Source organism: Miniopterus natalensis, chromosome 14, assembly GCF_054644295.1.
Source record: "Miniopterus natalensis isolate mMinNat1 chromosome 14, mMinNat1.hap1, whole genome shotgun sequence".
NCBI classification, from domain to species: domain Eukaryota; kingdom Metazoa; phylum Chordata; class Mammalia; order Chiroptera; family Miniopteridae; genus Miniopterus; species Miniopterus natalensis.
Genome location: NC_142094.1, coordinates 58,638,558 through 58,661,470, shown reverse-complemented (window position 1 = coordinate 58,661,470; position 22,913 = coordinate 58,638,558). Strand labels below are relative to the sequence as shown.

At 53.5% G+C, this 22,913-nt stretch overlaps 1 protein-coding gene across 5 annotated transcripts in view; it reads left to right on the top strand.

The window, feature by feature from the left end:
• Positions 1 to 9,758: 9,758 nt before the first annotated feature.
• PLEKHA1 (pleckstrin homology domain containing A1) overlaps positions 9,759 to 22,913 on the top strand; it is a 34,734-nt gene continuing 21,579 nt past the window's right edge. For 3 of the 5 annotated variants that reach the window (XM_087824056.1, XM_087824058.1, XM_087824059.1), the window contains exons 1-3: positions 9,759 to 9,813; positions 18,499 to 18,659; positions 22,583 to 22,639. In XM_087824056.1, coding sequence (XP_087680182.1) covers positions 18,519 to 18,659; positions 22,583 to 22,639 — 198 coding nt within the window. In that variant the 5' untranslated portion in view covers positions 9,759 to 9,813; positions 18,499 to 18,518. Of the gene's footprint in view, positions 9,814 to 14,801; positions 16,072 to 17,994; positions 18,660 to 22,582; positions 22,640 to 22,913 lie in introns of those variants that run through there. The other 2 variants (XM_016207132.2, XM_087824060.1) reach the window with 2 other exon arrangements.

The following is a 22,913-nucleotide window of genomic DNA, read 5'->3' as shown; positions in this document are numbered from 1 at the left end:
TTACGCGGTCCTGGGAGATGTGTCATCCTGCCCTGCTGTGCAGTGTGTGGGTCAGAGGGTTCGAGTGAGCTGCTGAAGACCACAGTTGCTAAGGACAGAATCTGAACTTGAACTCGGGCCTTCTGATCACCAAGGTGTTGTTCTGCGCACAGCATCGTGTGCTCCGAGAATCAGCCACACAGGGCAGGGAGTTCCGGGAGGCTCTGGCCAGGGGGCGAATGGGCAAGCACCCTGGGCTCTGGGAAGGGAGCAATGAACACGTACTGGGGGCCAGGAGGGATTTCTGGAGGAGAGAGAACCTAGCCCGGCCTTGAAAGACAGGTGCTGCTGTGGGGCAGAGGCCCAGGGAGTCCGTCCAAGGGTTTGGCCAGAGCAGGACACCTGTGCTGGGCAAAGGAAGGAGAGGCTGCTGGAATATAGTGGGCCTCCCCTTCCAGAAAGACTCACCGAAGAGTCTAGAAAGACTTTTCTAAACCTCCCATCTGATTGTGTTCCTTTCTTACTGAAAAACCCTTCACTCGCCCTGGCCGGGTGTTAAGTGGTTAGAGCTGTGCCCAGGTTGCTGGTTCACTCCCCGGTCGGGCACACACAAAGATCAACCGATGCCTGTCTCAGTAAGTGGAACAACAGATCGCTGTTTCTCTCCCGCCCCCCTTCTTTCTCTCTCCTCTCTGTCTTTTTCAAATCAATAAATTAAAAAAAAAAAAATTAAGTAAAACAAACAAAAAAACCCTTCACTGCCCCCTCTCTATTTCCCAAGGACAGAGCCCATATCTTGTGCCTGGCTTAGGGGCCCTCTGTGCCCTGTCACTCTGCCTGTGCACCCACCCTCCCCCCGGCAGCCCTGCCCACGGGCGAGCCCAGTTGACGCGTCTGTGTCGGTGCTGGATGTGCCGGCTTCTCCAGCAGTGAGTCAGGGAGCAGCTTCTGCTGTGAGGAGCCGCAGGGGCCGGCCCGCCGCTGCCTGGCTGGCCTCCCGCGGCCAAAACAAACAGTCTGGCGGGTGGCATGTGGGCCCCGGAGTGAAGTGAGGAGGGCATTTCGGGACAAGCAGAGAGCGTCCTGGGAAGAGCCTGCTTGTTGTTGGGAAGGAAGGGTGATGAACCCGGGAAGGAGGTTGGGCGGGGAAGGGCCTCTGCCTCCGCCGATGGCCGGTGGACACCGTCGTGACAGCACCTACTGTGCGCTAAGCCCTCTCCTCACAACCTCTGTGCAGCACAGGGATCACCTGGCCAGTGAGGAAACTGCAGCTCAGAGCTCGGGGATGAGTGGCTCTAAGGTGCCCGGCCGGCGCCCGGTGCATTGGAGCTCAGGTCTCGGGCGCCAGTGGCGTCCCCCTTGCAACGGCGTCACGGGCCAGAGCTTAGGGCTCGCAGGCGTGTGACCATTTAGCTCTTTGCAAAAGCAGACTTTCTAAACAAAATGACCATCTCTCTACAACTAACAGCATGAACTGGTGAGGAGCTGTTGACCCTGAGGTTGGGCTCGCTGAGCACTGCTCTCGGGTGGCCACAGTGGATTTGGGACCACATGGATGGCCTTACTTAAGGGACTTGTGTGAAGGACAAGAGAGAAATCAGAGAAATGCGATGATCCCGCTGGACTTCTCTGAGCTAGGGGCCTGAGAAAGCAACAAGAAAAAAGACACAGGGAGCCCAGCTGGTGTGGCTCAGCGGCTGAGCATCGATGCATAAACCAGGAGATCAGGGTTCGATTTCCGGTCGGGGCACAGGCCCGGGCTGCGGGCTCCATCCCCAGTCGGGGGCGTGCAGGAGGCGGCTGATCAATGACTCTCTCAGCATTGATGTGTCTCTCTCTCTCCCTCTCGCTTCCTCTCTCTGAAATCAATAAAAAACAAACAAACAAAATAAACAGGGACACCCCCAAAATGTCCATCAACAGGAAAATAGATAAATTACACATTACTCGTGAAATGAAATATTACACAGCCATAGGAAAGAACAAACTATTACAGCACAAGGCGTAGATAAACCTCACAGATACAGGGCCGAGCGAAAGAAGACCCACCCCAAGGAGAACCGAGCGGGGACACAGCTACATTTACAGGAGGCCCGAGAACAGGCCACACTAGAATCCGAACAGCGGCTCCTGGGGCTGGGGCAGGAAGCCCTCTGGAGGGTTAAAAATGTGTCTTGAGCTGGGTGATGGTCCCACACCTTACTGGGCTTCATACTTCAGTGCCATAGACTTCACTGGGTGCCTTCGTCCACTTGGGCTGCTAGAGCAAAACGCCAATGCTGCGTAGCTCAGACGGAAACCTATTGCTCACAGTTCTGGCGGCTGGGAAGCCCGAGATCGAGGTGCTGACTGTTCCTGGTGAGAGCTCGCTCTTGGCTTGCAGACAGCTGCCTCGGGCTAAGTCTTCACCTTGTTTTGGGGGGAAGGAGGAGAGCGAGCTCTCTGGCATCTCTTCTTAGAAGGACACTAATCCTATCGGATTAGGGACCCACCCTTATGACCTCATGTAACCTTAATTACCTCCATAAAGGCCCGTTCTCCAAATACTGTTACGTTTGGTGGTGGGAGCTTCAGCATCTGAGTTTTGGGTAGGACACAAACATGCAGCCCACGACACTAGGTTGCAGTCACACTCCAAAACAAACAGAAACTAAAAAAAAAAACCCCAAAACCCAACAATTCCTTGTTGCCAGAGATGCTGTCGATTGGCCTGGGGTGGGCTATTGGGCTAAGAATGTTTTTTAAAGAGCTCCCAATGATTCCAGCACGCAGCAGGGCTTGAGGTCCCCTGGAGCGGTCCTTCTTAAAGACTGTGTCCCTCCGAGGCTCTAGGACGGGGACCCGGCCGGAGAGGCCGGCTGCCGGGCTCAGCCTGGAGCGCAGGCTGCAGAGCCGGGTGAGGAAATCGGGGAAGCTCTGCTTTATCTGCAGGAAGTCTTGCAGCAGCCTGGGGCCCGGGCCGTCTGCTCCGTCGCCCCCGGCGTGTGGGCCGCGGGGGCCGGGCCCTGCGCACCTGCAGGGCTGCTCCTGGCAGGGGTCCGGCCTGGCATCCTCTTCAGCCCCCGAAAGCCCCGCCGAGGAGGCAGGAAGGCCCCCCTCGGAACAAGCTGAGGTGGGGCGGGCGCGTGATTGTGAATGGGATTCGGGCTGGAGACTCCCGGTTCTCACAGCTGCGCAGGGGTGGGGGTCGCCTGGGAATTCTGAGCATTGTTGGGGCTGCTGCGGCTTCCATTGTCGGGCTCTGATTACAGCTTTTGTTTCGGCATAAAGCGCAGTTATTAAATGCCAGCCGGGAACAAAGCTGTATTTACGCGCGGGGGGGGGGGGGGGGGGGGGGGCGGTGGAGGCGGGCTATTTTTAGGGCTGCCCTGCTGTTCGTCCCCTGGATGGGGGGTGGGGTGGGGGTGGAGAGAACCTCCCAGCTTTTAGGGGGAAGTAACTTGTTTCTAAAGGAGCCAGAGGTGATTGAAAATAGCAGCTATCACAGTCCTGTTCTAGTTTCCCAAAGTCGATTTCTTTAGTTTTGTGGCCAGGAGAAGAGGGGGGGCGGTATTTGGGGAGGGGGGGTTGTTACAGAGCAGAGAGAGTCCGTCTACCCAACACCAACGGAGCCAAACACCGGACGCTGGGAACTGCAGAAGAGAAATATTGGCTATTTTATCATGAATGGTGCCGACCAGGAAAACGGGAAGCTAATGCTAAAGAGCCCGAACTCCCCCACGGATTGTATAGGGCAAAGAAAGTGTGGGGTCGGGGTTTGGGGTCCTGCTGGAAGCTGGCTGGTCAGAGGCGAGGTCAGGGCAATGAACCATTTCTTCAGGCCTCAAGGACGGCGCTGAGCTCTCTTCCCGCCCCTCTGCCAGGTCTCTCGGGGAAGCAGCAGGTGGTCTTCCCACCTTAGGGCTCAGGAGCTGGACCATGACTGAGGTCGGGATGGTCCCGGCCAAGTAGCTCCCTTGGCGAGAGCATCATCCCGATGGGCCAAGGCTTCAGGATCCCCCTCTGGTCAGGGCACGTGCAAGAAGCAACCAAGGATGCCTAAGTCAGTGGAAAAACAAAACAATCTCTCCTTTCCTCTCTCTCTCAAATAAAATGTTTTAAAAAGATAGTGATAAAAAAAACTTAGGTCAGGTCCGGACCGTGTGACCGTTAGGTCCCGGCTACTCTAGTGTCTTCTGCTGCCTTGGGGGTTGCTGATTATCGGGGGAGAGTGCAGGTCTCTGCGGGGTGTAGGGTGAGAGAGAGATGGTCTCCAGAGCGAGGCTTTAAAGCTAAAGTTGACCAAAGTCCTAATGACCCTCCATTTCTGGTGCACTTGGGAAAATGAACTGAAGTCCCCCTGTATTAGTCAGGGTTCTCCAGAGAGTAGGATGTATGTATAAAGATAGATATAGGCATAGATGGGAGGGGGTTTATTATAGCAATTGTCTCACGCAGTTGTGGGGCTGAGAGGTCCCCAGATCTGCCATCTGCAAGCTGGGGACCCAAGAGAGTTGGGCGTGAGATTCAGTTTGAGTCTGAAGGCCCGAGACCAGGAGTCCCCAAGTCTGAGGACCGAAGACGATCTCCCAGCTCGAGCAGAGAGAGGTGAATTCTCTCTGCCCCCCTGTTGTTCTATTGGGGGGGGGAGGAGCCTAGAAGGATTGGATGATTCCCACCCACAGATTCACATGTTAATCTCTTCCAGCGACACCCTCACACACACACAGCTGCCTGGGTGTCCTGTTCGCCACCCCATTACCCATCGCATCCCCCTTACTGACATCTGAGTCCTCCCCCAGCTTTGTCTGGAAAGAGCCCTCCCTCCTCTAGAATGTTCTCACTTCAGTGCCGCAGTTGGCAACCCAGCTGTGGTCCCGGACGAGCACCTTGGCTTCAGAAAATCTTCCTTTTCGAGTTTTCGGGCCGCACTGAAGCAAGAGCCCACGTGCTCGGACGACAGTGGGCATCTGCGCTCTACAATTTCGGGTTTTGCCAGCCCCCCAGACCTGCCGACACGCAGTCGGCACAGTTACCCCACAACCGGGCTGGGGTGTCTGTTGGGGCGGGAACCTCGCCGGACCCCAGAGGTCACAGGGGCGGTGGGGACCCTGTAGGGCTCCTGTGGCATTGGGCGACACTCAGTGTCAGGTCCCTTCCTTGCTGCCTCACGATCCGACGCAGGAAATACCTGGTCTGCCCTGTAGTAATCTTGGGGGCGGTCATCTCCCCTCACCACCATTTCTTTTCCTCCGTGAGTCTGGAATTTGGAATGTCTGCTGACCTGCTTGGAAACCCTGTTCCTGTGCCTCAGAAAGAGTGACGTGTGGACAGCCCCTCCTAGGTCCTCCCTGAAGGACTGTGCTCCAGCCCTGGGACAGGACAGTTCAGGACAATCCAGTCACCTGACCCTGTACCCTGGGCGGGTCACTCGGCCCCACCCCCCCTGGGGCGTTACTGAGAACCATCCTTACTCTCCTCCGGCCGAAGCTGGGTGTGTGGGAGGCCGGGAGTCAGTCTTCTGACTGCTCGGCCACCAAGCCAACCCCACCCAGCCCCTTCCCAGGTGTCATTTTTGACTCTGAAAAATAGGAAAGAGCTGTTTTTAATTCTCGGGTACCTGGTTCCTGGAGGGGACATAACAGGAAAAAAGCTGGGTTCAGAGAGTGTTCGGTTCCAGTGAAATTCATCTATATGAATTCACGTATGTGCGTGTCTATCCCTGTGGGTGCGTTGGCGTGTGGCAGGCTACCGGGAGGTAGAATTCATGACTTTGCTTAGGTTAGCCTGTAAACCCACTTAGTTCACCCTAATTGTGATGAGCTGTGCCAACAGCGTCCGGTGGCTTGCTGAGTTAACGGAAGGGCTGCGACACAACCAGTCGGGCTTTTTCGCTCACCTGTGCAATAACTGCCACACCCGCCTTTCCAGGTGGACACGGGCCCATCTGTAGAACCAGGGCCCTGATGCGGCTGAAACCCCCCAGGGCCGGTCTACGTGGCCTGGAGGCCCCTCTACTGACCTCCTCGCGAACTTTTCTCCCTGTACCCTCGTAATTATACTAAAATCCTCTCCTTTTTGAGTGTGTGATGTACGTGTGGGCCCGTCTGCAGGCACAGGGACGTCTCCACCCACCCAGGCGATGAGGCAGCTCCTAGCTGACGTTTATGGGTGGATTTCCCCGAATAAAGGCAAATCCAGCCCCTGGGTGACCCTCGGTGGGCTGCTTGCTTACTGGCTCGGAGTAAATTCCTTCCCATAAGATCACCTCGGGGGCGTCTGCTGGCTGAGTGATCGGACCCGGCTCGTTCTGGTCGTAGGAACAGGGAGGCAGGCGGGTGGTCACTTCTGGGGCCGCTCCTTCCCTTGACTTCTGATGACTCTGCCCACGAAGGGGGCTGTTGGCATTCGTCACTGAGCAGGCATTTCTGTCCTGGGCACTGAGCATAAAGTGATGAGGAAAACAGACAGAGCCTCTCTGCGTGCGGGTGTTACACCGGAGGATAAACACGACACATACAGAGCGTGTGAGAAAGTGGTCGCAGCCGGGGCGAGAGAAGTCAAGCGGGGACGGGAGCCGTGATGTGTCCAGGGGGGGAGGCCAAACGTTAGAGGGGCAGCGAGTGCTCAGTAGCTTTGTGCGGCTTTGGACCAGTCACATGACCTCTCCACACTTCACGCAGAAAGGGCTCAATAAATACATATTTATAAATGTTTTTATCGAGAAGGGGCTCAATAAATATTTTTAAAATATTTTTATTGATTTCAGAGAGAGGAAGGGAGAGGGCGAGAGATAAAAACATCAATGATGAGAGTCATTGATCGGCTGCCTCCCGCACGCCCCCCAATACTGGGGATCGAGCCCGCAAGCCGGGCCTGTGCCCTGACGGGGAACTGAACCCACCCCTCCTGGTTCCTGGGTGGATGCTCAACCGCGAAGCCTCGCCGGCCGGGCTCAATAAACATTTCTGAACAAAACTTCAAGCGCTTTACACCGCAAGGCATGACGGGATGGCGGGGGTGGTTTAAAGGTAATCGGCCGATTCTGGACTGCAGATCCTCCCCTCCCCTCCCTTCAGATGACCAGCATCCGTGGAACACGCCAGCATCCCTCAGTGCCGCCTGTGGGTCCCGAATGTCCCGGGTCGGCTCCCAGACTGTAACTTCAACAAGGGAATATTCCACGTACTTAAAATAAAAACACACAACACTGTAATAAGCACTGTTATGTAATAAACCTCTCCATCCAAAAAAAGGCTGGAGCAGAAGCAGAAGTATTATTAGCACTGTCCCTGCGTTTCCTGGCCGACCCTGAGTCTTCCTCGGAAGCCTGTCGCCAGGTTCTGTCCACGCTGCAGGCCCACTCAGGTCGCATCTCCAGCTCCCCTCGTTGTCTGCGAGTGAGGCTCTCAACGTCCAGCAGCTTTCAGGCTTGTTGGGCGAGAACAGCAAAGGAACGATTTAAAAGCACTCAGCCGACAACGTCAAAGGGGAGTAAGGATGGAGACTAAGGCCCCCGAGGGAACGAGAGACCCTCTGCCTCCGTGGTCTCACGTCTAAGCGAGGTTTTCGGATGGAACACGAGCCACTACATTTGAACTTCAAGTAAACAAGAGATGGTGGTGGCTGTTTTATTTCAGTTTAAGTATGTCCCAAATATCCCATCTAGAATCTCCTAGAATCCCTGAGTCGGAGACCCCCTTCCAGGGCTTCTCGGCAGGAAAGGCAGGTGACAGCTGGGTTTTTACGTGAAATCTCCCTACATTTATTTATTGAAATCTTCCCCTGAGGATATTTTTTCCATTGCTTTTCAGAAAGACTGGGGGGGGGGGAGAGAGAAACATCATGTGAGAGAGACACATGGATCGGCTGCCTCGTGCACGCACCGGACCGCGCCCGGGATCAAGCCCGCCACCGAGGTGCGTGCCCTGGGCCACAATCGAACCCGGGACCCTCCAGTCCGCAGGCCAACACTCTAACCACCGGGCCACACCAGCCAGGGCAGAAGTCTCCCTACTTTTAAATGTCAGCCACACATTCAGTTTAAAAAAAGAAAACCGCGCTGTGGACCAGAGGAAACAGGGCTCCAGCGGGATCACAGACGGCGATGAAGCGGAACGCTTTCCACTACAGTCCTGTGTGGAGGAGACACGAGGCCTGGAGACGGCGGGGTCCGCGGCTGCACCCCTAAGGTCAATCCAAGGGTAACAGGCGATGGTCTAGGGCCTGTGGAAGGTGAGCCGCCTGAGCAAGCAGGACCGGCGCCTTCCAGGAGGCCTGCGAGGCGTTTCGCCTCCATGGGGTGGGACCCCGAGAACAGGTAAGGCAGCAGCTGTGGTCCCTGGGGCCAGTTCGGCCACGTGTCGGTGCTGCCTGAGGTCGCACAGGGAGGTCTGGGCAGGTCAGCCTAAGGCTGTCCCCCCTTCCCAGTGGTTCAGACGAGATCTTGCCGAAGCTGCCTTTGGGACCCTAATAAAGACAAAGTCCAGACCCATACACAGAATCGAGCCGGGCGGCCAGGCTGGGGGCCCCCACTTTTACCCAGCTCACAGGTAAAGAAGAGGCCGAGCGGGGGGTGCCCGCCGAGTCGCCAGGCTCACCCGCCTTTACCCCGCGGCCCCCGTCCCCGCAGCTGCCTCCCGCACACCTCGCTTAGGAAGGAAGCTCTCAACCGCATCGCCGGGGTTTGCAAGAGGCAGGGGTGCGAGCTGAGGCTGTGCGGGGCAGGGAAGGACGGACACGGGACAGACAGCCACGTGCGGGGCGCGCCCTGCCCGGGAAAGGCGCCGCAGGATTCTCTCCCGGCTCTTTGCGTGTCTCAGTCAGTCCCGTTTTTCAGGTTTCAGCTCCAATGTCACCTCCCCAGAGCGCCCTCCCTGACCGCCCCCTCCCCGCTCTCTCTCCAAACAGCTCAGTTTCTCCACTGCACTAAAATCTGTAATTATCTGCAGGACTAGCTCCCCTTGGAGGCCGCGGCTCCGCGGGGCGCGCCGGTTCTCAGGGCCACGCCCAGAGCCTGCCACGGCGCCTGGCCCACGGCAGGTGCTCCACGGCTGTGCTCAGTGGCATAAGGATCCGCGAAAACACGCAGCTTTCGCCGTCCTTCCTGAAGAATCTCGGCGGCCCTGCGCGTTCCCCGCGCCCCGTCCCATTGCGCCGGAGGCGGAGCTACGGGTCCGGGAGAGAGGCCGGGAGCGGAGACCTGGCGCGCGGGGCTGCGCAGGGCTCTTCCCGGGCGCCCCGCAGCGGGCGCGGGCGCCTCCCGGGCGGGTAACGGGACGGCTCGCACACGGGTCCTCTGCAGGCGAACGAAGCCCGTTTTTTACGGATCTTGCGCCCCCAGCTCCAGGCGATGACATCAGAGGCTCCGGAGCGCCCCCCCCCCCGCCCCGCCACGCCCCGAGCCAGGCCCGGTGCCCTCGGAAACTACGAGTCCCAGCATGCCCCGCGGCGCAGGGGCCCCCGAGCTCCGCGCGCGCCCCGCCCCGACGTGCCCAAGGCCGCCTCCCGGGAACCAGGACGACGCCGCATACCCGGCGCGCCGAGAGCCGCGGGCCGCGCGGGGCCTGCCGGGACTTGTAGTCTCGCGGGCCGGAAGGGCCCGCCCCAGAATCTCGGCCGCCGTCTGGGGGCAGAGCGGCGGGGCGCGCGTGCGCAGTGCGCGACCGGGCCGTCGTGGGCGCCGCCGGCCAGTTGCGCGCCTGCGGGAGCCGCGGCCGAGGCGGTGCGGAGGTTGCGAGCCGAGCGGCGCGGGGAAGCTGTGCCCCGGGAGCGCGGCGGCGGCTCCGAGCGGTGGGCGGGGCCGGCGGAGGGAGCGGGAGGCGTCCGCGCGTCCGCCGAGGGCCGGCGGCGCTGGTGAGTGCGGGGCGGGGCGGGGCGGGCGAGGGGTCCCGGGGCCCCCGGCCTCTCCCCGCGCGTGCGGGGCGCGCCGCCCCGGGGCGAGGCCGCGGCCGCTCACCTGCGCGGCGGGCGGGAGGGGCGGCGCCGGCCCGGCGCCCATTGTTTCCTGACCTCGGCGGCGCCCGCGCGGGGGCGGTGCGGGGCGGGGCGGGGGCCGCTCTGGCGCCGCCGCTCGGGACGGTCGGGGCGGCCCGCCCTCCGCCTGGCCGCCCGCGCGGTGCGGGGATCCCCGCGGCCACGCCCGGCGGCGGCCGGTCCAGCGCCGCGCCCTCGCGCTCCCCGCCGGGCGCGCTGTTCCGGGGCCCCCGCGCCCCGCCCCGGTCAGAGCCCCGCGGGGCGAGCGCGTTACCTTCGCCCCGAGCAGGGCGGGCGGCCCGGCGGCGGCTGAGGGCGACTCGCCCAAGGGCGCGCAGGTGGGACCCGGGCCGTGGGCTCCGCGACGCGCGGCGCCGCCCTGAGCGCCCGGGGCCTCCTGGACGGACCGGCCGTCGAGGGAGGAGCGTGGTCCCCGCGGGGCGGGTTGGCGGCCTCGGTGGGGTCCCGTGAGGCTGCGCCCCAGAGCATCCCCCGCCCGAAAGGGGGAACCTCGGTGCTGGGGGGGCGGGTCCGCGCGCGCGGCTGGTGCACTCCCCTCTCCTCCCGGCCCTCGGGCCCGGTCTCCTTTCGTTAGGGTCCCTGCCTCGGTGCCGCCCCTGCTCTTGGTGAGGTAGTTTTCTAACCAGAAAGCCCCGTTTCCTGCGTGTTTAAGGGCGGGAGCGCGCGGCGCGAGGCTTGCACCGTCGGTTTGCTCGGCCCGCCGCGCCCCCCACGCGCTCGGCGCCGGGCTTTCCCGGGGTGTTTCATGACCCTGGAACACTTTTCAGCAGCATCTGGGGAAGCTTCGTAGGATCCAGGAAAAAAGTTTAAAAGTCATTTTGTAGAACTGCTTTTCTTCATCGTCTCAAGAACTCGACCTGTTATTTCAAAAGATAGTGCGATTCATTCGGACTAAAGTGCCCGATACGTTCCACGCGTGAATTTTCATGTGCGCGCTGTGGCGAAAGATGTTGCCCCAAATAGAGTTTGTTTAATTCTCTCCCTCTTGGCCAAATCTTCCCCAGGGAAATCACACTTTAGAATACTGATGTATTTAAACAAGCATATTTAAACGTAGCAGAATTTGAGTTAATAGTTTACCTTATAGTGCTGCAAACCCCGCAGTGTATCCATTGGCACGTTTCTGCCCAGTGTGCCTGCGTGGAGGGAGATGGCTGGATGTGTCCTTTTTGGTAGGCACTGGGTAACTTTCTGAGGTTATGATGTGGTATGTATTGAAACTGCTTCGTATCTCATTTTATCTTGGTGATTAGTACTTTTATTGTTGCGAGGAGGGGCAAGTAGCAGGTTTGTATCTTTTTATTTTCTAGTTTTAGCAACTGAAGCAAAAAGGAAAGGGGGTGCGTAATCCAGTTTGTCATAGTCTAGGAGAGACAGTAAAACAGGATAAGTATACAATTGTTAGGAAACTGCCCGAGTTCCTAAGCAGGAAGGACCTTCTTAGACGTGTTTAAGCGCATTGAGAATAGTAGGCGGTTATTTTGTTTGAAAAGTAGCCGTGGGTAATTCCCTCGTGTTGTTAATGTGTAGGATACAATGATATGGAAGACTCCTAGGTAAATACTTGAGAAAGATAGAAATATTTTATATTTTTATAGGGTCTTTTTCTCCAGAAACATTTAATGCAGCTTAAAAAAAAAAAAAAAAAAGACGTAAGCCTGGAAGTTCTTAGAGCCACACTGCAAAACCCACATTTATTTTGACTCCATGGTAATTTGTAACCCAGAATGAAGTCTGTGAAGTCATTTATTAGAATAACCTAAGTCCGACTTTGCCACTGAAATATTATTGCTGGATGTAAAATAGTTATTCTTGTCCTTATTTAATGAACTCTGCCATTTAAGAGTGGGGAAGGTAAATGGTTTTCCGTGTAGAATGTGGTGATTCAGGTGCGACAGCAGTTACCCTCTGCTTTGGTTAGATGGTAAGTTTCAGGTGTTACCGCAGCGACTGCTCAGCTGCTCAGCTGCGAGCGGAGGGGCCCCCAGCCGCTCCGCCTGCCTGAGCATCCTACTTTCAGTAACGTTAAAACTCGATACTACGTTTCAGGGTGATTCTTCTGTCACTTCAGGTCTGCAGCGAGACAATAAAGTGGCTTCATTAGGAGATAAATTGTTAAAGTTTAGTTTTAATTTTTTTTTTTAATTTTTGTTGATTGATCTTTGAGCAAGAGGAAAGGAGAAAGAAAGTGAAACCTCAGTTTGTGGTTCCACTCGTTTATGGGTTCGTTGGTTGACTCCTGTATGTGCCCCGACTGGGGATGGAACCCGTAACCTTGGCATATTGGGAGGATGCTCTAACCAACGGAGCTATCCAGCCAGGGCCAATTTTAATTCTTTTGACCATTTGTAAGTACACACTGTTTGGAGATTTATTGAAGTGGAATCAGAAATGTGTTTTTCAGGCAGAAACTTTTGGTAGCTTTAGGTGCTTGTCTATAATGCTTAATTATTTTTAGAAACATAAAAATAGGGTGCGTTTTTATTTAAAACTCAAAATTCCTGTTGGTCGTTGTTACAGCCATAGGACCCTGTTATGCTTTAAGGAGCAACACGTTAAACCGTTTGAACTCTTAAGTAATATTTTTCCTAGTAGCTCCTGCGTGACAAAGCACATGAGTTTATAATTCCTAGAAGATATTTCAGCGAGCATGTCTGCTCTTTATTTTGATAAGCCCTTTGATTAGACAAAGTGCTTAGATTCAGGAAGATTGTGTTTTGGGGATTTTATAGCACAAACTTTTTTGAACTGGAATTTCTGTCGAATGTAAAAGGAAATCAGTTATTTAGGATGTTTTTAAATATGTAAATAAGTCTGAGAGTCTTAAATATTTTTAAATTCTTAAGTCCTATTTTTTTCCGACATGGAATCCCTATCAGACTTCTCCATCTGATGGTTTTATCCCGTCATGTGGCTTAGATGTTTATGAGTTTTAACTGCTGAACTCAATTCTGTCCTCAGCCTGCCCTCTTGTGAAAGGACAGTCGGGGGCCCTTAGGGTAGGACTGACCTCAGCGTCATACCCCGGACAGTGAAATCCCCTGGGACTTTCCATGTCGGGTGCCCCTCTCTTGGCCGTGGGGTCCGCGGTGCTGTTCCTTAGGCCGTCAGGTTAGGGAGCAGCCCAAGCTGGGGGAGAACAAACATAAAATAGGTTTATTTCAACATTCGCTGCTTTTGACAACGATCTGTAGGATGTTCCTCTTGCCCCTCTCCCCTGCCTCATGACATCATGGCAAACGGTCGCTCTTCTGCATTTACAGCTATTAAAAGCTCCAGTTTAACCTATTTCAGTTTAAACCTTCAGCCTTCTGTTCAGCTTACAGCTCCTCTCGTCCCTCACCCAGGGTCAGGCCACTAACTGCTGGGGCACTGGGGGCGGGAGGGATTGGGGTATGGCGTGCCCCCAGGGCACCGCTTTCCCTTCCCTCCCCTGGGATGTCTGGGACCCGGACTGGTCAGAAGAAAAACGGAAAGGACCGTATTTCTTGCCTGGTGGCATTAGAGCTCTCTTTTCATCAACAGTGACAAGCTACTGATGTCCACGGGTAGGAGTCCAGGCTGGGATTTTGGTGAGATTTTGCAGGGAAACTGCCCTGCACAGGGTCCCTGAATATGACATTTGCTCTCCTACACCCCCACCTCTTCGGTCCGTCCTGTCAGCCCCCTCCTTGGTCCCTGTGAGCGTGTGGGGCGAGGTGGGCCGGGGACCTTTTCTCCTGATGCCGGCAGGATCCTCAAGTCCAGCCGCCTTGTGTAGTTCCCACCTCAGCCCTGGGACCTCGCTTCCTAGTGATGCCAGCTGGCGGCCTGCAGGCTGCTGGAGCCCCCTCTGTGCCCTGACAGCTCACAAGCAGACACTGAGCTGAGAACGGGGTGCACTTCGTATCTTGGGTGTCCCCTGCCCCTGCTCTTGGGTGAATGCCCCATTCCTTTCCCTGGGCTCTCCCCGAAGACTTGGGAGACTCCTGATTTTTTCCTCTCTCTTCTGTCAGCTGCTTGTACAGGGTGAGGCGATGGTTAGGCGTTGGTTAGGGTGCCAGGGCCCTGAGGGGTGCGTGGGGGTCAGCGCTGGCGTCCACGCCGGCTCAGCTCCGTGCGTCCTGCTCTCGCTCAGCAGCTAGCGACTGGGGAGCCCTGGGGCCCAGTCAGGCCCCACTGTGCAGAATTTAACTTTCCTAGATTTTTCTCTTCTGTCTCTCTTTGGTTTTTGTTTTCACTTTTTGGCTTCCTGGTTCCCACCTGGTGAAGCATGAGCTGGGAGTTTGTTAATGTGAGGCTGACTGTAAGGATGAGTATTGGGGGGCCTCAGTCGTACAGTGTGACCCGTTCCTGCCTCACACAACCTTGCTGAAAAGATAACCCACGGAAAACAGCGTTGCCCCCTTTCCTCCATCGTCTCAACAGAACGTCCGTCTGCTGAGTGAGGTCTTGTCTGATGAGGAAACAGCAGCTGTGCGTTTAGAAAGTTGAGCGGAGACCGGCTGCAGCAGTCGGGCTTCTTGACACTTCACTCAGCGGTCCCTGAGGCCCCCCTGCGCCAGCCCCTCTGCGGGCCGGGGGCGGCGACAGCCAGCGGAGGAAATCCCTGCCCGAGCCCACCGTCCAGCCTGCAGCCCGCGGGTCCGGCCGTGAGTGAGGGACATCGTGTGTGAGCGGGAAGTGCCGAGGAGATGCTGGGAGATGCGGGGACGGAGCGGGACACGCGGGACAGTTCGGAGCAGCTTAGATAAGGTGCCTCGAGGCTTCACGCAGGAAAGGACGTTCCGGTGAACAGGCCTCGATGGGAGCGTGTGACGTAGTCGAGTGCCGCGGCCTGATGGTGGGGGGGGACGAGGGGTGGGGGTGGAGGCGTGTAAGCCTGGTTTCTACTTTGAGTGAGATGGTTGCACTGACGCAGCGACTTTACCTCCTCTGGACACTGGGATTACCTGGGAGCTTTGGAAAGGCGCTGGTGCCCAGGTCTCATCTTCAGAGCTTCTGAATGAATTTGTCTGGGCGTCCAGCCAGGCATCAGGGTTTTCAGAAGCTCCCAGGTGATTCTGATGAGCAGCCAGAGTTGAAGGTTTGAGTGGAGGGGCGTCACGTCCTGGCACTGAGGGGCCGGCTCCCCTCGTTTGAATCCTGGCGCTGCCAGTTCCTGGCCACGTGTCCTTGGGACAAGGGATTTTTAAAATCTGTCTTTTTTTCTCATCTGTAAAATTGTTGTTATAAGGACTAAACGAACTAATATTCAGAACAGTGCCAGGGCCCGGCCGGCGCGGCTCAGCAGTTGAACATCGACGTAGGAGCCAGGAGGTCAGGGTTCGATTCCCGGTCAGGGCTCAGCCCGGGTCGTGGGCTTGACCCCCAGCAGGGGCCATGCAGGAGGCAGCCGGTCAGTGACTCTCATCATCGATGCTTCTCTCTCTGAAATCAATAAAGATATATTAAAACATATATATTTAAACAAACGAAAAAACAACAGTGCTTGGCAGGTAGTAATATGTGTCAGTGTTTGTTGAACCGCTTGAGTGTGTATTTTAATGGGGTGGCTCTGACTGCAGAGAACAGAGGCACAGGGGCAGATGCGAGGACGTCCCGCAGTAAGTCACCCAGCTGAGCGTGACGGGGCCCGAGCCGGAGCGGCTGCGGGGACGGTGCAGCCGGCAGGATTTGCTGGGGACGGGACTTGGAATGAGGGAGAAAGGAGACTCCATAGAGGTGACTCCCAGGGTGTTTTGCCTGAACGGCTGGAAGAAGGGGGTGGCTGTTTACCGAGGGACAGACAGGAGCCAGTTTCTGAGGGGAATCAAGGTGTCTGTTAGGTAAGGGGGCAGATCGGCAGGGCGGGCGGTTGTAGACCTGGGCCTGGGGTCAGTGTCCAGGCCCGGGGATGGCCGATTGGAAGGGATTCGCGTTCGGGGCTGTGGGAACGCGTGAGCTCGCCACGACTGAGCATCCGTAGGGAAGAGGTCTGACCACCCCCCGGGACACGTAAAAAGATGGTCGTCGTTACTCAGGAAGATACCACAAAGGAAAACCATAGGATCCGCTGCACACCTACTGGAGCGGCTCGGACAGACGAAACAACAGGAAAAGCCGTGGCAACACCGAACGCTGACCAGCGGGGAACAGGTGGGCTCTCGCGTGTTGTGGGGGGACTGCAGAGTGGTGCCGCCGCGGGGGCAGCTTGGCGGGTCCTTGCAAAGTTGAACTTACCCTCCAGCAGCCCAGCAGCCCAGCAGCCCGCGCCTCGGTGCGCGTGTGAACTGAAAGCCGGTGTTTGCACCAGACACCTGGGGGCAGTGTGGACCGCAGCAACAGCAGAAGCAGCCCAGGGGCCGTTTGTGATGGTAAATGAATAAGCTGCGGTCGCCCGACTGCCCCGCGACACGAAGAACAGCTGTTGATGGACGAGGCTCGGACGCATCTCAGATGCGTTTGCTAAGTGAGAGCAGCCGGCCCAGAACAGGCCACTGGGGCAGATAACAGTTCAGCAGGGGGGGAGGGTGGCCTCCAAGGGTGGTTTTTGGAGGGATGCCCCTGTCCTGTGTCCTGGTGGTGGTGGGATACAGGACTGTGCACCTATCAGAGCTCTCGGGCCCGAGCGCCACAAAGAGAGCCTTTTAGGACGGCGTACAGATTAAAAACACACCACAAAACTTCGTGCTAAAACGTCTCAGAGTTGCCAGCGCTTAGAATAGGAGCTGAGCACAAAGGTGCACGCGGGCAGTTTTTTGGTGACGTTAAGTGTTGTGTATTTTGATTGTGGTGGAGTTTACACAATTATATGCATACGTCAGGACTTACGGAACTGCACACTGAAACAGGTAAATTTTACTATGTGTAAGTTATGCCTCAACAATGCTGAATTTTTTAATAAAGATACACTCTCACCAGAATGGCTGAAATGAAACAGACCGACAACACCAAGTGTTTCCAAAGATGAGATGCGTCCAGAACTTAGGGTTCTCGGTTCTTGTTCCTTTGGTCTGTCTCTACCTTCCGGCAGCACCATACAAGTGGATAGTGTTTACCTGCAGTGTGCGTTAGTATGTAGTTTAAGTTTTCTAGTTTTGATTGCATTTTATAAATTTTAAAAAACTTTGGGTAAGTTCTTTAACAAAGTTCTGTACATACCAGATTTATAATAACTCACATACAAACTTGATGGGTAGTTTTGTTTGGAACTTTTTGGTATGTTTCTCTGGCTGTGTATAGCCGGGTGCGTACTAACTGAGCTTCCACGGTGAGTTAAACTTTCCTTGAGCCTCTACGAAAACCTAGTTGCATAATAAATTCAACTTGCCGAAGATGTTGGCGCTTTGGCACTGGCTCTGCAAGTGCCGGAGCAGGAGCAGCCTGCGTGTCAGAAGGGGATCGCATACTAGTTTCTAGAGAAAGTGACTAAACGCTGCTTTCCAATCCAAGTCATGGTTTTTAACTTGAACCAGTACAATAAAAATTTCAGTCTTTCAGAATCACAGTGGGACATGCCTCTGGTCTTGTAATCTGCACCCCCCTCATTTTCCCCGTGGTAGTTGATTTGCAGGGGAAACTGGCCCTTTGTCCTGCCATTTCCCAGTTTGGCTTTTGCTGTGTGAACCCCTCTGGTTCCTCTGATGTGCTGCGCCTGTGCTTTATGTCCTGTACAGTGGTGGGACGCAGGGAGGTGTAGAGACGGGCAGATTCAGGAAAAAAGGTTTTGTTGCGGTTGCAGTGTGTTCACTTCGTTGGTGATGTTTGTTCTTCCTTCAGGAGGCACGAAGTACCCGCTTCACTCTCCCCTCGTGTTAACTTTGATTTGGTTCACTTTGGTTTTAAGACAGGATGGTGTAGAGATTAAGATACGCGCTTCGGAGTCCAGGAATCTGGCCCCCTGCCTGGAAGGCCGCCTCCCCTCCTCAGGGCTGTTTCTCGGCTGGGAGTGGGAGGCATGGTGCCTGCGCGGAGGGGCGTCCTGAGGGCTAAGCGAGGGCGCCTGGGAGAGAGTCACGGAGCCCGGCACGTAGGAAGCAGCCAACTGTCATCGTTTTGCAAATTTAAAAATATTCTAAAACAGTCTGAAAGGTAGATACCTTGATTTGTAAGTGAGGAAATGAAGGTTTGGGTAGCTAGTTTTTTTGGTTCACTTGGATTTGTTTACGGAAAAGTAAGTAAATCATTCAAGTGGCGCGTCATAACCACTCATAATAAGCTTAATTTTAAAGTGGTTTCGCCCTTGCCTTGTGTGTAATCACCTTGACCCGCTCCCACCTCGTGTCGGCAGGTGGGCTCCTTGTGAACAAGTCTCGCTACAGCCCACTTCACGGGGGAAGCCCCCTGCCCCTGCTCACTGCTGCTGTTGTCTCAGTGTGATGTGCTCACTGTTGCTATTTTGTTTCACAGTGTGATGTGCTCACTGTTGCTATTTTGTTTCACAGTGTGATGTGCTCACTGTTGATATTTTGTTTCACAGTGTGCTGTGCTCACTGTTGCTATTTTTGTCCGAGTGTGATGTGCTCACTGTTGCTGTTGTGTCCCACAGAGTGATGTGCTCACTGTTGATACTTTGTTTCACAGTGTAATGTTCAGGCTCAGAGATGCCTTATGTGGATCGTCAGAATCGCATTTGTGGTTTCCTAGACATTGAAGAAAATGAGAACAGCGGGAAGTTTCTTCGGAGGTACTTCATATTGGATACCAGAGAAGACAGCTTTGTGTGGTACATGGATAATCCACAGGTTTGTAAGACCTACAGGGTTCCCTTTCTCAAAAGCATATAAGTTCTCACTGTTAAAGTATTTGACATACTACTGATGTGTCGTCCTAAACAGGGTATACTTAGATTTATTTCTACTGGGAGCACTCTCCCTGCCCTGCACCCCAGCTCCTACTGTCTTATTTCAGTTTCAGGAGATGAAACTAAATTTATTTGATAAAAGCTATGTGTCATATATGCTTTTCCTCCCTTGGGAGAGAAACACTATTTCTGGTAGAAATTTTTTAACTTGTTTAGGTTTAAGATGCTGTCTCGAAGGCAGACACTACTGTCTTTTGGAAATAAGCTACGTGAACTAGGGGATACTCTTGCACGTATGTAGTCCTTTCACCTTACAGTGTGGAAACGAGTGTCAGCCAGTGCTCTGCCGTTCCTGAGTTGAAATCCACTGTTTTATTGTTGCCTTGCACGTCACTGGGGGTAAGTGTTGTAAATTAAAAATGAGAATCCTGGTTTTAAGATCGGTGAGAGACCTTGGATTAGAGGTCATCTGTCAAGCTTTTTATGTTTTCTCTGCCTGTGACTCCTTAGTCACATTGAGATGTATGTTGCAGGGAAGCGTGTGTGAAGCAAGAGGGGGGTCCCTGGCGAACTTCTCAGCCTCATGGGCTTCTGTGCAGGGAGCAGGCGCCACTCTGTTGCGCAGGGCGGGAACTAGAGCCCCAGACAACTCGCCCAGTATTTACTACCCCGTACAGACTAGATTAGATAAAATACATACATGCTCACGCATTTATAGTCGTTCACACAGAATTTGAGTTGTCATGGACCTTGGTATTAATTCAGCCTCCTTAATGCAAGGAACCCATTTACCCCAGTCTTCACCTTCCCTGTTTGAGCTGCACGTGCTAAAAAGCATGTATTGTATTTGAGACAGCCCCAGTTATTGCTCGTTCTGGAAGCCATAATCTAGTGCCTTGGGTCCCCTACCCAGTAACCCTGCTTTTGCCCTTTGATTCTCTGTAAAGTGGGCCTAGACCTCTGTCCTCATGCAGCCTTTCAGATTCTGGAGGGTAATGGGAATTTAATTCAGCTTATTTTATTTGAGTGCTGACTTTGGATGAGACTGTGTTTGCTAGGGGCTGCCTTTTCTCTGCCCTTGTTCTTAGAGCTTACTGATGCCCAGCTTTACTCCCTCACCTCTGGGTGTAACCAGCCCTCTCGGGTGGGAGGAACCTGGCTGTGCAACTACACGATTAATACCTTTATTTACTTGACCAGAGTCTGTGGTATAATTAGCACATTGTGATTTTTTAAATGTGCAGAATTTTAAATCTGTCCTTCTGTTCGGTTTGTTCTCAGTAATTTTATCTCTTTATTCCAACTGACGAGAATCTATCACAGTCTTGATTCTGCCAACCATTGTGTTAGCCGTCCTGCCAGCTGTGTCACTGTGAAATGTCCCAATAAAGACTTAATCTTCCACGAAAACTTGGGTGAGATGTCCCGCCGGGAGGGCTGCGTCAGGTGGGCCCCTGCGCCACGTTCTGAACCGAAGCGGCAGCTTCCTGCGCCTCGGTCTGGTTGCTGCGGTTACCGGGCTGTTTTCAGATCCTCAGGACCCTGAGGACGACCTTCGTCTGGCTCACCTGTGCTCAGGGAGCCCCTCTTCCTCTGCTTTCTTTCTTCATCACTCACCATTGATTTAAAAAGTCCGCTCTGTGTTCTGGGGGTCAGCCGGGGCACTCTGTGTTGTTCGAGGGCGCGGATGGTGGTCAGGATCCCGCCGTTGAGTAGCCGTATTAGGAAGTGAATGGGAAGAAACCTGGAAAAGTCTCTTGGCAGAAAGACAGCAGGAACGCGTAAGGACAGATGGCTTGTTTCTCTTTTTATCTTAAATGTCACGCTAGTTTATTATTCTCTGTTCACCGTCCAGGGACACATTTTGAAACCCACTTTTTTCTAGTTGGACTTGGCAGCGGTCCTGCTGGTCCGTAGCACAAGGTGTTTTGCGTGTTGTTTATCCCCAGCTGCTCATGTGTCCTGTACGGTGCCGCTGGTTAAGCTGTGACGCTTTCTTGAGGTCACGTAGCGGTGATGCGGCTCCTCATTTCTCCTCCCCACACGGAGGCCGAGGGCCAGGCTCATGGAGGACTTACAGGCGAGTCACAGTTTCGAAGGGAAGGGAGCAGTGCTTGAAAAGCCACTTTGGTGGTGAGGGGGTCGTGAAGACAAGTTCACCTTTCCTTTCTTTATCCAAAATTTAGAAAAATAAGACCCTCTAAATGTAAAACATTTTGTGTAAGAACACAACCATTCAGAGTTACACGTAAAAATTACGATTTTGTACCCACATTTCTCTGTGGTTTGTACCTGGAAGCTCGTCTGTTGTACACAGTTTACAGCAGAACACAGCGTGGCCTTCCTGTGCCAGGGAGTGGGGTTTGAAAGCGCCCGTCCCTGTCGGCAGTGACAGGCTCCTGTTTGGAGCCCTTAAATCTGTGAAATGATGTAGCTTCCACATAAGTAACTGTGTCCGGGAAGCTTATATGGGTCTGGGAAACGTACTTCAAATCAGTCATGAGAACTAGCCCCGAGATTTTTTTAAAAATGTACATTATTATAAAATCCGTTAAAAAGTTGATCTTGCTTAATCTACAGCAGAGGAAACTTTCAAAGTCAAGATTATTTTAATTTTACTTTTGAAATCTATCAGTCTTTCATACTTTTAATTTTTTTCCAGATTCCTTTATCTGGGTTTCTTACCTCTCTCTTTCTCTATACTCCACCCAATGTATTGTATTACAAGGTATATTAATTAAAGCACAGTGTTGATTACAGAGCTGCTCACAAGCTTTCTTTAATGGTTTCAAATTCTTGATAGTGTCACCTCCTTAAATCTTTGCGTTTTTATTTGGGTCCTTTAAGTAGGTTCTTCACCCAGGTTCTGCAGCCCGGGTGACCCTGCATCACAGCGGCTTCTCCCCTCAGTGCGGAGCGTCCGAGAGTCCCCCTCACCCGCCTGCTTTCGCTCTTTTCTCCCTGGGGGATCCTCCCTCTCGCTCCTGTTTCAGATTTTTCCTTTAAATGCCGTGTATTCCTCCACAGAGTCTTTCCTGGTGGCCTTAGCCAGAAATGATTCTCTCTCTTTCAAGACACAAGCCACATTCCAAACTTAAGGGAGGAATAGAAATACTTTGTATGACGTGTCAGTATATACATTCATTCCCTGGTATGGTTTAAAGAGTGTCAATATATATATATTTTAAATGGTATCGATATAAAGTTTTTAAATGGGGAAAATTCTGTTTTTTAAAACAGATATACTTGATTTAAAAATTTTAATAGAACAAAGTAATATGTATAGTCTTTTGAAATTTCTTACAGTTGTTTTACGTCTCTAAGTAATTTTTTCCGTTGCTTTCAGGAACAAAATCTGATCTTGTTTATGGATTTTTTAAATTATTTTTTTACATATGTTTTATTGATTTCTAGAGAGGGAGAGAGAGAGAGAAACGTTGATGAGAGAGAAACATCCGTCGGCTGCCTCCTGCACGCCCCCTACTGGAGGCTGAGCCTGCAACCCGGGCATGTGCCCTGACGGGAATCCATCTGGCGACCTTTCAGCTCTGGGGTGACAGCCAACTGAGCCACGCCGGCCAGGGCTTGTTTATGGATTTTTAAGCTCATGAAAAAGAAATTAAGTTTGGCTGCAATGATGAAAATAGCTTTTTAGTTACAGAATCTATTCAGGTGGAACAGAGTAGGCTTCAATTTTGTTACCCATATTGTCAACTTGATTTCAGACTCCGTATGTACTTGAACTGAAAAAATTGATATATAAAATGTGATATTAAAAAACGATTAACTTTTTAAATGTGTAGGAAATTATAACATAAAGTCATAATGTTGGGTATTAACTATATATTAATAATTTTTTTCTAGAACCTCCCTTCGGGATCATCACGTGTTGGAGCCATTAAACTTACCTACATCTCAAAGGTAACCTGTCTGTACTGAATTTCACTTATACCCCAGTTAAAACCTCTCAGAACGGGCGCGTGAGTAAAAGGAATAGTTTCCTTCCTGTGCCTTTAATGGTGACGTTCAGGCTTGCATCGCGCTGAAAATAGTGCCTGACGACTATATTTAGGGTGCTCTTTGGTAAAATTAGGGAGATGTGGAATTAACCTACCGACTGGAGCACGCTGCCGATGTTAGCATTTAGCATTAGCGTCCATGGTGAGGTGTGTGCACATCGGGAGGAATCAGGCAG